The sequence below is a fragment of the Cyprinodon variegatus genome, unplaced genomic scaffold (genome assembly GCF_000732505.1).
Source record: "Cyprinodon variegatus isolate N-32 unplaced genomic scaffold, C_variegatus-1.0 Scaffold9, whole genome shotgun sequence".
Classification (NCBI taxonomy): domain Eukaryota; kingdom Metazoa; phylum Chordata; class Actinopteri; order Cyprinodontiformes; family Cyprinodontidae; genus Cyprinodon; species Cyprinodon variegatus.
The window spans coordinates 1,980,089-1,996,441 of record NW_015150462.1 but is presented as its reverse complement, the minus strand read 5'-3'; the positions used below and the strand labels follow the sequence as shown (position 1 = coordinate 1,996,441).

At 38.0% G+C, this 16,353-nt stretch overlaps 1 protein-coding gene across 2 annotated transcripts in view; it reads right to left on the bottom strand.

The window, feature by feature from the left end:
* LOC107086808 (hemopexin-like) overlaps nt 1-11,183 on the bottom strand; it is a 13,917-nt gene extending 2,734 nt beyond the window's left edge. Inside the window, exons 1-8 of one of the 2 annotated variants that reach the window (XM_015378019.1) lie at nt 11,083-11,183; nt 3,666-7,826; nt 3,306-3,325; nt 1,685-1,780; nt 1,435-1,577; nt 1,187-1,340; nt 895-1,107; nt 686-778 (exon numbers count right to left, since the gene is read on the bottom strand). In XM_015378019.1, the coding sequence (XP_015233505.1) occupies nt 686-778; nt 895-1,107; nt 1,187-1,340; nt 1,435-1,577; nt 1,685-1,780; nt 3,306-3,325; nt 3,666-3,733 (787 nt within the window). In that variant the 5' untranslated portion in view covers nt 3,734-7,826; nt 11,083-11,183. Of the gene's footprint in view, nt 1-685; nt 779-894; nt 1,108-1,186; nt 1,341-1,434; nt 1,578-1,684; nt 1,781-3,305; nt 3,326-3,665; nt 7,827-11,082 lie in introns of those variants that run through there. The other variant, XM_015378011.1, reaches the window with a different exon arrangement.
* Nucleotides 11,184-16,353: the final 5,170 nt, after the last annotated feature.

Sequence of the window (16,353 nt, the reverse complement as noted above, 5' to 3'; positions counted from 1 at the left end):
TGCCGTTCACATTTCCAAATATATGCGACTTGTAATTGAGCTCCTGTGTGAACTGCGGTCATACAATGCAAATGTCCCACATGCGCAGTAGAGGATGCAATGACATCACAGGCCAGCGTGCTCTGTGTTTACGGAAGTAAACATGGATGGTAGTGCCGGAGCGCATCTAACAATCTTTCCCAACCGAAAAAAACAATCTTTTCAAGATGGTTAAACATAATTACTAATCTCCGCATCATCGTCTGCCATAGTTGTTGTTTTTCTTGCAGCTTCTTCATAGAAAGACCCAGAATAGTGACCTTTGTCGGGTATTAATGGCGTTCAGGTCGGATGAATGCGACTTGGCCGTTCAGACACAGGTCGCATTTGAAAAGATCAGATTCGTATCGGATTCAGGACCATAGCAAAGTGGCCTGGGTCAGATTGGAAAAAATCGGATCCGTGTTGTTCAGACAGTCATGAAAAGATCAGATCCAGGCCGCATATGGCCAAAAAAAATCGGATTTGGGTCACTACGTTCACTCTGCAGCAAAGTGTGAACGTAGCCTCAGTGTCTTACTCTTGATACATTTTATGCGACTAAAACTGAGGGAGTCTGCGATTAAAAAAAATGTCCATTTTTGTTTTTCAAATTGCTATTGTAGTGCAGATGCAATTAATTGCCTAGCCCTGATTCTTCTGTTACCTGTAAAGAAATACTTCCTTCCTCCATCATCTGTGGTGGCTGCATCCAGCTTGACGTCACTGCATTTTAGGGGTTTACGATCACCTCCGTGACCTGCCGTAAAAAAAAAAAATCAAGAAATGTTGGAAACAAATATTGTAGAAAATTTGCAGTTATTAATTTTTTACAAAACAATTAATATGTTAAACTTTTCTCCTGAAAGAACCCACCAAAGTTGGGGCAGCTCATGAAGTAATGTCGTGCATCCTTGGGGTAAGTACCAGTCACCTCTCCTGAGATGGGATGGAAGCGGGTGAAATTATGTCCGTGGAAACAGTAGTAGTGCTCAAGCCAGCGGAAGGCAGACGTGCACGAGGGCAGGTGTGACCAGGTCTTGGTTTTCACGGTCTTTGTGGCAATATCATACACATGCACATCATGTCCTGTAGGAGGAAACGTCCCATTTAATTCGATCAGCAGTTTTTTGTGGGAGGTTAACTTTAGCTTTCATGGTCAACAAACCTTTAAAGAATAAAACCGAATCAGTCACGCACTCTCCCTTGGGACACTCCACTGCAGCGTCCAGGTGAGTGGGCACTCCAGGAAAATCCTCTTGTATTTGTTTTGGATACCCTTCCTCCAGATTTTGGTTGAAATAACTGTACACTTTATCGTTCTGAAAATCAAATAAGTAACTGAGTTTATCGTGAGATGGCATATAAAATTTCCCTACTCTGAAGTCAAAGCTAGATGTATTGAAGGTCCCATACCTGGAAAAGGTAGATGTGATCGTGGTCATCTGGATTTTCAGTGTTGTGCATGCGGAAAGCGGCGTTAACAGCACCACTCAGCCCCCTAAAGTGCAGATTGGAGAGCTGAGCTGGACCAGTGAAGCCAGTCCACAGATGGTCCCCTGTGATGACAAGAATTGAGGACAACATATTTGAACATAAATTAAAGATGAAAAACAAGATTAAACAGCAGTTGTTGTACTTAATTGAGTTTACAAGTTTACCACACCTATAAAGAAGAGGGCGGTTCCTTTTTCATCGGGTGTGATGGCATCAAACTCAATACCAGCACATCGATCTGGAGCTGCAGGGCTGGAACCTCCATCTAGAGGATCAAATGGTATTTATTACAAGCCACAAAACGTGAATGTATTTCCCATTAGATCTTTCCAGCTTTTCTATCCATGATGAAGAAAAGTATGAAAAATAATTGTAGTTTCTTTGTTGAATTCTGTGTAACTAATGGCCACAAAATTATTTGTGGATCAACAGAAAAAAAGGGTAGAGGGGGAAGACATGCAGGAAAGGTCAAGATTTGCACCAGGGTGCACAGCTGCACATCACTCTGAGGTCAGTTTGTTCAGTTGTCAAGATAATACTCATATTCATCCTTTTCCTCTTATATAGGACCGGGTTTTTGGGTCAGTCTTGGTGAGAGACATAGGCTCTGGAGAAAGTCTGCAGAAAGTTATCGAAGGGTAGACCTGTTTGAATTCACAGGCAAAACACTTCTGGTCTCCTTAATTTCAAGAACTTCAAAGGACCCAGTCCAGGTAGACCGGGTCCTTGGAAGATGCAGCCACAATTCCAGGTCGTCCCCTAGGTCTCTTCTCGGTGGGAACCTCCTAGAACACCTATATCAGAAAAAGATGTCGGAGCCACCTCAAGGGGCTGAATTCTGAGCCTCTGCGGAGAATGCTCCTTTCAACCGCTTGTACTGTATCCATCTCATTCTTTTAGTCAGGACCCTCCATAGCTGAGGGTAGAAACATAGACCGATGGTAAATCAAAATCTTTGCCTTTCGGCTCAGCTCTCTACTACAACAAATCTATGCAGCATTCCCATTATGGTGACACCCGCAATGATCCATCTGTTGATTTGCCTTCTCTCGGAATACTTGAATTCCTTCTCTGTATGCAGGATCTCTCCACCAACCCGAAGGGGACAAGCCACCTTTTTCCGGTCGAGAACCAAGGTCTGGAGGAGCTGATTCTTTTCTTAGCAACTTTTCACTCATCTGTGAACTGCCCCAATTTATTCTGGAGTCAATTCAATTCAGTTTATTTATATTGCGACATTTCACAACATGTCATCTCAAGGCACTTTACAGTTCACCAGATCATACAGTCATTGATTCAAAGTTTTCTATCTAGGGAAAACCAGATGATTGCATCGACTCTTGATTCGAGGCAATCCCTCACCCTAAGCATGCTTATAGCGACAGTGGAGAGGAAAAACTCCCTTTTAACAGGAAGAAACCTCTAGCAGAACCAGGCTCAGTGTGAGCGGTCATCTGCCAAGGCCAACTGGGGTTCAAGCAAGGAGACAGTCATATGGACAACCACAGCGCAGTTATTACCAGACTACACAGAAATGGATTGATGGACACATTCCTATAAATGATGATGAAATACTAAGACGGTTAACACATACTATATTTTCTTTGATCAAGGCTTTTAAATCTCCCAAATGATGTAACTATTAATTGAATTAAACTTGTAAGTAGAAAAAGGTGTATTGGTAGAGAAGCAACATTTTTCTAATTCCACAGCCTTGAAAGAAAGAACTACATTGAAGCTTGATTTGAAATAATATGATTACAGAAGTTACAAAGACTTTTAGGACTTACCTTCAACAGCAGCATCTTGTCTGTGGATGATAAAAAAAAATCTGCTCAATTTTGTTGTTTTTTCAATATAGGATTAAATAAAATTTCTAACTGCTATGGGGTCAATCGATCAATGACGAGAGCCCTTCTGAGCCCTGTTTATCGATCCAGCTGCTAAACTTTGCGAACCAACAGACAAAACTTGTGTAACCAATCGATTACCCTAAAATTCAGACTAATTCTTTGAAATTCGTGAGAGAAGCACCATAACGTTAGATAGAAAGTTTAATGTAAATGTTTGGAAATGTCCCACACCTGCGCCACATTTTTAAGGCATCAAATATTAATTTACATTTATCATAAATGTCCATCAATACTCACAGCGGTGCTGCCAAGGAGAGAGCAAACAGAGCGCACAGATACAGACTTCTGGTCACCAAAAGCTCCATGTTTACTCTGCTGATGTGGTGTCTCACACTGGAACAAGGCTGAAGTGTAGCTGAGCTAGAGTTCAACCTGTGCTTTTATACCGACATGTGCGTAAATGTGTGTGCAGATGGGCCAGTTGGGAAACTCTTAGCCTGCATAGCTTGACAGTGTGTCTGTTTGCACAGATAGAGCTAGAAGTTTCGTTGTTGCACAATTAGCTGTTACTGCCCTTTACCTTCGTTTGTTAGGATTTACTTCTGCTTATTTACATGTTTTTGAATGTTCATGTTTTTGTAAAAGCTGAAATTCTTGAATTTCATGGAGCTTGCAAAGAAAACAAGCTATTTATTTAATTTACATAATGTAAGTTTGACATTTTCATAATGGTTAGGTCAAGATTCAGGACATTCCTTTGCCAGATTATCATAATTACTTCACAATATATTGCATATTTGTTAAATTAAACATTTAAATTGTGATAGGTTCAACTCATAATCAGGTTGTTCAGGTTTTATATGATTAGAAATTTCCAGATCTATTGAACTGAAATAATAAAGAAATAAGGGACCCCTTTTTTTAAATGGAGAACCCAACTTTTCATGTCATTCTGTGATGTGCTAAGCAATAACAAAATAGAGACTTAAATCTATTTTAATGTTTATATTTTTATAACACGAGGCAAATACACTGAAAACATCAACATCTTGTATTCATAGATAATGGTAGTAAACAAAAACAGTTTGTCTGTAAGTAGTTTTGGTCTATATAATAAGTTCTATATAATTGTTTAGAGCTCAATCATAAATATTTACCATTAAGGACATTATTCAAATTCAAATGCTGGTGGTCAAGTTGTCCATTTTTCAAATTTTCACTTCATACCCTTGTACTTGAAAATCTGCTTTCCTATGTCATCCTTCTGTGGCCCACAATAAACCCACACTTTGACAAAAACATCTATAACTACTTTATTGCATGTATTGAGAGATTCCTACTGTCAGATATGTTAGAGAAGAGAAAAATCTCCACTTTGTAAAAACAGAACAGTAGAAGAGTAGCTTATCTCATGACTGACTGATACCCTTGTGTGACACAAAGTCAAAGCTGCCAAACTTTATTCCTTAGCCCAGTTGAGTCTAATAAAATTGAGAGACTAGCCTCTAACAATGATTAACCTCTCAATCATGGATATGATTTAATCTTATAATCAGAGTTATCTGGCTACATTTCCTTTAATGTATTTAGATGATATATCCAGGTGTAGACTACGATGGGATTAAAAATAAAATTCTTGAAGTCTACAACTAACAATAGAGGTAAAAACCCTGTTTAAGGAATATTGGAACACTTTCTCTGAAAGATTACACATTTTCATTCCTTCTGGAAAAAATAAATGCAAGACATCCACAACTGCAGAAGTACCAAATAGTAAAGAAATCCCAAAGCCACAGGTTTTACTATTAACACCTCTTAGGATATTTGTCTTCAAATATATGCCCTCTGTGATTTATTTGTAGCGATAAATCTTGACGCAGTGGTTCATGCTGTCTGAGACAACCATATGGCCATCAGGGAGGAGTGCCAGCCCTCGTGGGCTGTTAAGGTTTTCGGATACAAGAGGCCATCCAACACCCTTTGATGGGTAGATGAGAACACGGTGGTGTTCCTTTCCCCAGTCTGCCACCAAGACATCACCATCACTGTCGATACAAAGGCCCCAGGGGCAGGTCAGGACCGGTCCAAGGCCTGAACACACCCCAAGGATTCTGATGGTGTTCCAGCCAGGTTCCAGGACGCGAATGCATGGGACGCGGCCAGTTTCATTGCCTCTTTCTGAAACTGCTATTAGCCGGGTAGTGAGACAGGCTGCAACCAAGTAGGGTCTGTGATACCCGGTTACAACTGTACGTTCTAACCTAGCCCCAGTTTTTGGATCCAACTTTAAGGCAGTCAAGGTGCCGCGCTTGATGTCTGCGACAATGAATTCATCTTGACATGTAACGGTGACCCCTCTTGGAGCATCCAGGTCTTCATTTGTTGAACCAGTCATGGTGCCACCAAATGTTTGTAGAAGGCGTCCATGACGACTGAAAACTAACAATGCTCGTTCAGCAGCACAGGTCAAGGCGATGAGGCCCTTTGAATTTACAGCCACATCAAAATAGTTACATATGCGTGAAGACCTTTCTGATCCCGAAGGGGAGACTTGCTGCACAATGTTCTTTTGGAGATCCGTCACTTGGATTCGGGCATTACCGCAATCCACCACAAACAGTTGCCCTCTAGCAGTTGCATGAACACCACTTGGCAGGTTGAAGTCAGTTCGGCCTGATCCTTGTTTACCGAACTGTTTGACCAGATAAGCTGTGCCAAAAACAGCTGAATTAGTCCCTTTATCAAATTCTTTAAAACACATGTCAGTGTTGCCTGTCTTATTGTTGCAAGGCAGCGATTGTTTGTTTTGATTTATTTTGTCACCATCGATTGCTGACATGGACAGAGATCTGCTGACACGGTTGACAGTTAAACCAGGTGTAAGCAGAGTTTGAGATCTCGATTGCCTTTTAGGGCTGATGATGCTCTTATTTGATTCTGGAAAGTTTTCATGGCCTTGTTTAAATGTTGAAGGTTCTGAGGTTAGATGCATTCTACTGACTCTTCTCATTTTTCTGCACTCATTTTTGTCATCGTTAACCAAAGGGCTTTCCCTACTGGAAAGCTCAGTGGTGCAGGTTGAGCAGCAGTGGTCTTGCTTAAGAGATTCATTTTGTGGAGAATCTACAATAAATGTACTGCAGGAATCTTCACTGTCACCAGGGGATGAAAGGCTTCCACTGTCCAATGAGTTCTTCTTTGAGAGGCTTTGTTGTGAAAGAGAAAGATGTTTTGGAGAAAGGTCTGTAAGACTGTATCTTGAGACTGAACCCTTGCACCTAGCCTTTGAAAATGTTGCATTGTTTCTTTTATCCTCTTTTTCTCCAAGAGGGCATGATGGTTCATCACATGAAACCATAACAAGGGCCTTTTGCTTTCTTTTACCTTTCACCGTATTGTGTCTCTTTGTTTCATTATGTCTGGAATCAGATTCGTCCCCCTCTGATTCTCCTTGACTGGAGACGAGCGGAATAGCAAGGAAAAGATCCTGCCCTTGTGTGTCTGAACAGACAGATTCTACCTCTTCATCTTGTGAAGATTCTGATACAACGCGATGTCTTTGGATGGAAGACCTCATCAGCCTTTGCTCGTCATCATTCTCTGTAGGGCTTGACAGATGCAGTTTCCGAACAACACGAACGTTTCCACTGTTTGCCTTGATGTTTTCCACTGCTCTACCTCTGTTATGTTGGGGTTCCTTTCGGATTTCACGAGGATTTATGTTTAAGAATTTTGCATCACCAGAGTGCAAGGCGCATTTGTGTCCCTGGTCACCACAGACCCCAATATTATAGGTCATACCTTGTTCGTGAATATCAACCTCCCCAAAATGTAAATTCTTATAATGGGGGCTGGATACAAAATGGACCCTTTTCATTGTTAAAGAGATTTCCCAAGGTTGAGTGACCTCTGCTACGCCTCTTTGAAGCTGATTTCTGTTTGATCCATCAGCTTTAAAACCCCATCTAAGGATTTGTTCTTTTAACTGCCTAATTTTATTAATTTGCTGATCAACAAGTGACTGCACAACTCTCACAGCTGCAGCGTTTTCCCTCTTCACTTGACTAAGATGTCGCTGGGTTTCCCTGTAGTCCTGCTCCACCTTTTCAAGAAGGCGTCGCTCCTCACGTTGAGCTTCAAATACAGCATTGTCCAATTCACGGTTTACCTCCTCCACTTCCGTTTGCTGACGCTCCCTTAGACTCTGAAGTTCTTCCTCGCCTTTCTCCAGTGTTGACAGTGCTTCTTTCACCCATGGAGGAGATAAAGTAGGTGATTGTGGTGTAAAGATGGAGTCCCGTGGGGTAAAGTACAGGGGAGATGAGAAGGTCACATCTCTCTCTTTTGGGGTGCTGAGTGTCAGTAAGGCTGAGAAACCAGGAAGGGCTCTTCTTTCAGAGTGCGACCTTGTGAACATGGTGATTGGTAGATTTGAAAAAGCCAACGTGTCTTTTTTGTCTGTGGAGATAAAGAAAAGCAGCAAACTGAAATAGTGCAGTTTGTACAATCTTTACTATTAGCAGAGTTTTATAAATATACCTCAGATACCTCTAAAGATAGAACATAAAATCCTCCAAACAGCTTTTTATGTCCATGCACACAAATGCTTTTTAAGTATGACCAGCTTTATCAAATTGAGGCATAAAAAGATTGTCCATGCATTTTTTCCCCCCCAAATAATCAACAAAATCACCTTCTCTGGCTCTCATCATTTACAATGACTGAAAGCCATATACAGTTGGGCCGGTCTTCCATCCATCTTTCATTGCGTTTGTGTCCCATACAGATGGTGGGGCCCTTGCTATGACAACCCCAACCACATTGCTGTGGTTTTCAATTATATTATAATACTTCCTGTAAAAACTAACCCTGTAATGCCAAATGTATCATATTTGATACATGCGGTTTCTGAAATGTTTTGCGTCTGACACCTTTTGCATAATTTAATGGTAAAAACTTTGCTCAAAATCCTATTGTACACAATCAGATATGCCTGATAACAGAGGGCAGAAGACTACACAAAAAATAATCTTGACTTATGGCATAGTAATAAATTATTAATATCAAAAATGTATTTCTGTTTTTTCTTTTTACATATTTTGTTAAAAGGCCAAATAAGGACTTCAAACCAAAAAAAAAGTAATTTTCTGTTTTGTTTTATTCTTGGATCGGGCTTTAAAGGGTTAAGTTTTAGGACGAGCTAAAAAAAGTAGAGTAGGTATTAATGGAAGAAGATCATTACTGATGTATGAGGACATCTTGTTTTGAGACACATTTTAAGGGGAATTCGTTTTTAGCAAAGGGTAAAATCCCATCTGCAAAACGTTTGATCCGTTCATACTGATCTTAGATCCTTGATGTGCCATCAACAAGCCGTCCCCATACAAGGGGAAACAACCCCGTACACTGAAACCTTCGCCAATAATTCTTGGTGTGTTTGAAATCGAAGTAGGTGTTTGGACCTTGGTTGACAAACTCTCTGTGATCCTCATTTCAGTCCATGATGTTTTTTTTGGGTTGTTTTTCCCCCAACAATGGGACTTTATGGGACCTTTTTGCAAATGGATTTGCATACATAAGCAATTCATAATTTTTTACTTAAATCTACCTATAGGTCTACTTTGATCACTCTGGAGCATTGGCTGAACTTTTCCCATTTTAGCTTTTCTGCAGATATTCCAACTGTATTTTTCTATATTCCTTTAAACATTTGCAGTTTTGTTCTATTAGAATTGTTTCAAGGTCCTTTTAGCCAGACTTATGTGACAATTGTTTATATACTCTACCTGCAAACCATTGCCAGCTATTAAAATATGTTATATTTGCTTTAAAAAAGACTGGGTTTAAAACTTAATATCTATCATTTGTAGCTAATGAGCCAGACTATAACTTTATTCTCCGCCATCACAGACATCCTTTTGTTGTATTGTACACTAGTTTCTCAAGCCTTCAGGTATTCTAGCTGGCCAGCCTGTTTATATATATGCCGAATGGACGTGTAGCCAGTTTTAAAACTGGGACAAGAGTTTGCTTTCACTGTGACTTCATGTGGACCAGATCTGGTTTCTCACAGGGACTCTAAAGTGGTCTCAGGTTGCCAGTGTTCTTTTTTCTAGGACGTAAACTAACATACTCAGACCACCTACTGATCACTACAACATTATAAATTTGTTCCCAATTAACATTTAGCATGGATTTAAGGCCAGAAATGCATGAAAAATGTTTTAAGACTTTACTTGTGAGTTCAAATATCTAAGAAATATTAATCATCCTCATTCTTTTTTCAAATTTTTATCATATTACAGCCACAAGACAGTCTAGAACAATAAGTGAAAAAACTGAGGTTCCAAAATTTTGGGGTCTAAACTTTGACTAGGCCTAATTTTCCTGGACAAATTAGTTTTTAGAGAACTCTACTTCTATTTGTTAGGTTTTTTTTGTGATGCTGCACCAACTTGTTGTTACATTCCAAAATAAATAGCCTTTTAAGATGATGAAGTTAAATTTGGCACTATTGTTACTATTACTATTGTGTATTGTTACTATTAGATATTAAGCCAAGAAAATTAAGAGTAGGGAACTTATGATCCAGAATTGTAGAAAAGGTTTCCTTCAATAGGGTAGTGCAGTCAAACTGTCCTTAACATATTTTCTTGCATTAATTTTAACTTTTATACTTTAAATAGTTTTAAAAAGGTACTTTTACACTTTTAGTTGAGTAAAAAGATTTAAGTTGATACTTTAACTTCTAAAAAGGTTTTTTGAACAGTAGGATTTCTACTTCTGCTTTAGTAAAAAACATCATTATTTTTGACACCTCTGGTCACTGTTTAGATTCCATACGATTTTCAAACCTTTGGACCTTATTTATGTCAAAATTAAATTGCCCAAGAAAGTTAAATTCTGAAAGGAATTGTTACCCAGTGCACAGCAAACTCTCCTAAATCCTATTTTGTCCTTCTAATTAATTTTTCCACTGCTGTGTGTCACTAAAATCTCAAGAAAATACTTATTTGTAGAAGAAACTTGACAAAATATGGAAAAAGATTCAAGGATATTAATACTTTTGTACATCATCACCATGGATGTGGGTCTTTTAACAGCCTGACAAAGAACAAGAGGCTTTTTCAAAGATAAAAAAGGCAGGTGTCAGTTTACCTTCACATGCTCACACACAAAGAGACCATTGAAAACCTGTGAACTTCTACTTATTTTAGGAAAAGTATGAAATATGTAATATAAAGTAAAGATAAACATATTGGTCAGAGTAATAAAAACTGCAGCTAACTTTAACGTAAAAACAATAATCCCCATCACCCCTCAGGGTTGTTAAAGTTGGGTCAACTATAGTGTTACATGAGAAGCTTAGCTACCAGGTGACCTTAGCTTAGCTGCAGCGAATGGAAAATGTAAACCATTCATAATTTAGGAGGTTATTCAGAATGTGCAGGAGGTTTCCGACTGGGCAAAACTCAACAATAAAAGTATTGACTGTGAGTTACAAAAAAATTATTCATAGTTCGGGAAAAATAAAGTTGTAGAAATGTTAATTCAGATCAATGTAGGTTAGATAAAAGAAGAAAATATATCAAATACATCTCATCATATGTATCACCTTCATCTCATGTTTTATTATATACAGGATTTTAAATTAAAACTTGAATATGCAGCCCTGAGATTCATTTGTAATGTAAGTAAAATGATGTGGGCATACCTGTGTTCAGAGTATGGTCTACGTCCTTCTCTCCTCTCTCTGCTCTGCGCTGCATTCAGCCGTTCGTCTTCCCTCCTCCTTCCCACGGAGACAACCCCATCTCGCCCTTCCACCCTCCCTCTATGGCAGGAGTGAACGTATACAGGATTTTGATGATAATCTCAAATTTTAAACACCCCAAACAAAACAAAAAATAAATAAATAAAAAGTTAAAATAAGAAAAAACACTTGATAAGGAGTAACTCTTCTTATCATCTCATAAATACAATGAGGCATGCTTGAACATGTCGATATAGTCCTAGCTCCTCAGTGGAAAAAAGCAGCTAATAAGGTAGAAAAACAAAAAATGACCACAACAAAAAACAGTTTGCAAAATGACATCCACGTTAAATTTTAATGGATATAGTAAGATAAGAGACTGACAACGTTTTCATTTGACCTTTACATCCCTGTATAGTCTAAAATCCAGTCCTAATATCTACTGCTTTATCAACATTTCAGTACCATACCACTGCTGTGAATCTAGTTAGTAATTATGTCTCTGATTTAACAGACTTTGGGTTTTATTGCAGGAACTGGCTACCCCTCACTCATTCTGTTTGTCGGTATTTTTCAGAAACATTTTGCCTTGAAGTGCCCCACTGATGTTCAGAACTAGGTCTCAATGCCATACCTGTATCAACAAGGCTGCTTTAGAAATGGCACAAACACGCCGAGCTGTTCTGCACCTCACCAGCTGCACTGAAAGTTATTCCTGATTCCTAAATGTTTTTAGATCAAGGATTAATCATCAAATACTGAATTTTGACGTTTGCACACAGCTTCAGTGGATGTTGTGAAGGTGACTTTGTCCAATACTATGCACACAAGTGGCAAGTTTGATGTGCTTTTATTCTATATTCTTAATCATTTTTAACAATATATGGCGTATAAAATAGTGCAACAAGTGTCCTCTATCAAAATGTATTTACCAACTGGTTCATATACGGCCATTTCATTTCTACTGACAGTTTTATGACCTCAATGCATCAAAGTGCATCTTAAATTATCTGTGTTGAAATGCGGATATAATAAAAATCTGTCATCAGCTGTTTTATTTTATTTTTGCCTTTTATTTTTCCAGACATTTTTACACTGGTCACAATAAAAAAAAAAAAAAAAAAAATAATAGTCTTTATAGTCAGCTGAGAAAAAGTGTGGTTTAATACAGACTGCTGCCTTCTGTTGCCGTCCCTTTGAATATTCAAATATTTAATGATAATGAGGTCAAGCTGACTGTCCAGTAACATCATTAGCATCACTCATGGTGGTCTGGTTTAGTGATAGTCACTGTCTGCAATAAGCTTTTAGGCTGAGATACAATATTGAAAGTCAATTTACTAAGAACATATATTGTTTTTACCTCAAGAAAATCATCACATCTATTAGATTTACAGTGTTGTTCTTAGGACTCTGAGTTCTTTGGAGTTGGGCGCCTATAATCGATTTGCTTTGGATAACATCTGATGTCATCTACGCTAAAAATGTCGATGGGATTCAGATCAGGGGAGTATGAAGAATAGCCAATGGTAAAAATATAACCACAAGAGTTATACTGTTGGGAAAAAAAACAGTATGAGAAGCCAGTAGTACATATCTTCATTTTACCACTAGATGGCAGCAAATACAAAGCAGCAAACATCTGAACTCCTAAGGTTAAGTTTTATTGTTTTTAATAAAAATCATCAACCCATTCATCAATATACAGCCATACAGTAAAATCTATCATAAACATCCAGTGGGGCAAAATTGTGTCAGATTAATTATTATATTCTAATTCTGTTTCTCTACCAGATTTTCTTTTATTTGGAAATCTAGGAAAGAAAAATAAGTTATTTTCTTTGTGCTCAGTACTTAAAATTGCTGTTCACTGATTTGTTTATTAATAAATATATATATATATATTTACAAATAGCTTTATATTACATACACTTGTGAATTAACACGGGACTTGAAGGTTGTTGTGAAAACCTGAAGTTTTCTAGAATTAAAAATTTGGTAAAAACAATGGATTTAAACATTTTAACTAATACCTTATTAATCCTTAATGAAAATCATTTAAAACCTCTAACAACTCCCCTGCTGTTTTATATTTATTTACTACTTTTGTTTTAGTCTGGTACATAAATCCCCCCCCAAAAAACATAAAGCAGCTGATCTACAATCAACTCCAACCAGATTCCCTGCCTTTGAGAAGTATTCCAGTAGCATGATTCTGCCACCACTGTGCTTGACACTATAAGATGTCCAATAATGGGTTCTGTTTCGAATTCATGCAGAGATTATTAAAGGGTATTAGTGTAAAAGGGCTGAAAACACGTACACTCCAACCTGATTTACTCTTGCTGTTTAAAGAACATTATATTTTGGGGGGAGGAAGATATTCTGAAGTTGCTAAAAATACATTTTGACTCCAATATGGCAAATGTGTTATCTTTGTGGGTGATCCAGCTCTATCCAACCTCCTCTGTCACACACACACACACACACACACACACACACACGGATAGACAGACGCAGAGAGCTCTGCCCCCTGGTCACAGATGGGTCCAGAGCATCTCTGTTGCTGGATGTCACACGGGGTCCTACAGGCTGTCTTGCTGGGTGCCGTGACTGATTATTTCCATCTTCCGCTCTGTCAGGAGAGATGGAAAATCATACGGGCCTGAGGTGGCGCTCCGTTATTGATATCACTGTTAAAAGTCTCCGATCCAGCTGCTCGCCTCGCCTGCAACATCACTGCAATTAAATCTACATGCTGCTCCCAGCCTGTCTGTGTGGCAGAGAGTAATGGCCCCAATAGTTACTGTAACAAAACAATAATGGAATTCATCATGGCAGTATAACAACCACATACATATGCGTATACATATATTTACCTGTGCCCAATATGACAGGGGGATAATGGGGTTTTATTACCACTTACAAATAAAAACGAGCAACACAATAAATCAGATACTAAGTGGACTTGTTGCACACAAACAATTAAAAATGGCCTTCTTTCATATGAGGGATTAGAAAGACTGTAAAGAAATTCATATTGAGATCTTCTCTTCCACTTTGCATAAAAAAGGCAATATTAGGTGATGAATATGGTAATGGTCCTCATTCTAGTGGGACTATCTCCTTTCAGAGGGGAAGATCTGGTTCGGCTGTTAGATTCGATTAATTCCTCCTCATGCCACTCCTCATTTCTGTATCCCCCACCACCCTTCCACCCCCCAGCCCTGCACGTCCTCTCTAACACTTTCAGGCCTATAATATTAGACCAACAATCGCAGAAACAAAACGAGCTGGAACAACCAGGATGGGAACAGATGGCACATAATTGCCTCGTGGAGGAAGCCAGGGAGTCAATTTTTACCCATCCTGGGGGAGTTTCAGTAGCAAGGAGGGGGGAGAAAAAAAGTGCAGGTGCATTTGTTTTGATCAGCTTTGGCCCGGAGGAATCATCTGAAGAATATTCATCACACGCACATTAAGAAGGGGGAATTTAACAAAAGCTTTGAGGGATGCTACGGTGAGCTTTGGCCAGGCTAAGATAGAGATGAGGGGTGAGCTTAGAGCAACAGATGCACCGCGAATTAATATCGCACCAAAGTGTTGCAAAAACTGTCAAACTCTCAGATGGTAGCAGTCTGCCCACAGATTTACTAAGCACTTTTTCGGATGCAATGATTAACAATAAAAAGATTCAACAACCCTTTTACTGGTATAAAACATTAACTTTCATTATTTACTTTATTTATTCACATGGAAGCAAAATCTGCATCACTGATTTCAATATATCCCTTAAAAATTATATAATATGTTGCATTGAGCTTATCAAGATGAGGCTTCACTAAATAAAATTTATGTTTAATAATGATGATGCAGTAAATTTTTTACTTTGCTCAATTTTAAACAATATTGATGTATCAACTATGGATTTAATAAAATAAAAGAATAACAGTTTATAAGGGGGGCATTTATTTACTTCTTTAAAAGCTGTTAAGAAAATCTACGGAAGAGGATTAGGGCCACTGAAAAAAAAAAAAAAGTTAACTGATTTTTTTTATTTTATTTCAGTATATTATGGGAAAAAAGTCAGAATTCAGACTTTAATCTCAGAATTCTGACTGAATTCTGACAATAAAAAAAGTCAGAATTCGGAGAAAAAAAGTCAGAATTCAGAGAAAAAAGTCAGAATTCTGACTTTTTTCCCATAATATACTGAAATAAAATTAAAAAATCAGTTTAGTTTTTTTTTTTTTCAGTGACCCTAATCCTCTTCCATAGAAATCTGTTGATGAACCACTTATATTATGTTTTACTCAATACATCAGTGATTAAAATTAACACCTTTAGGCAGTAAAAGCGTTGATTAAAACACTCTTAACATTAAATATAGTTCAATGCTGTTTGATTAATACTATGATGATGGATTATTTTCAAAAGAAACCTTGGTTTAGATCTGCTTGATGTAAAAATCATTATCTTTTAGATGCAATTGTTAACCAATTCAGGCAGTAAAGTGTTAAAGTAAAGGTAAATAAGCTAAATTGTAAACAAGGATGGAAAGGTACTGCTTTATTCCTCTCTCATCCTGCAGCAGCAGTTCTACTTACTAAAGCGTTCCACTGCACAGCTTGTGTTTGTCTTTTTTAAAAGTAAGAGGGTTTAAGTATCTTAGCATCTTGTGATAGGATAAAATGATAAAAGGACAGAAAGTCTAGGATTTCATTCACAGCATTGATGATGTTTTTCCACTAAACCTGGGATCAACTGTTTCCATCGACTGGTCAATTTGCTTTCTAATCTCTATGGCCAGGTAAAATTTTATATAAAATTTTACATTTGATATTATACATATCTTAGTAGACTTGAGCCAAAACATTCATCTTTAATAGGATGGCTGGGTGTAGAAAGATGTCAGCTAAACTGGGGCAAAAGCCAATGTCACTACCCGATCCATCCCGGAAGTACGATCCATCCTGCACATGCACAGGAAGATATATATCCATGTTTCCATAAAAAATGTAATTATGGTACTAAAGTCACTTACTTCTATACTTAATTCACTAAAGAATGCTAATACAAATCTTAAAAAAAATGACTTTTCTGATACATTTTTGATGCATTTTATATTTTCTCCGTTAAACAGCTTCTCTGACGTCTGACATGTTCAGAGCAGTCCGGCAAAATATGATTAAACCATGTTTATCTGCATTTTAGCTGTTTCTTTCTTTAAAT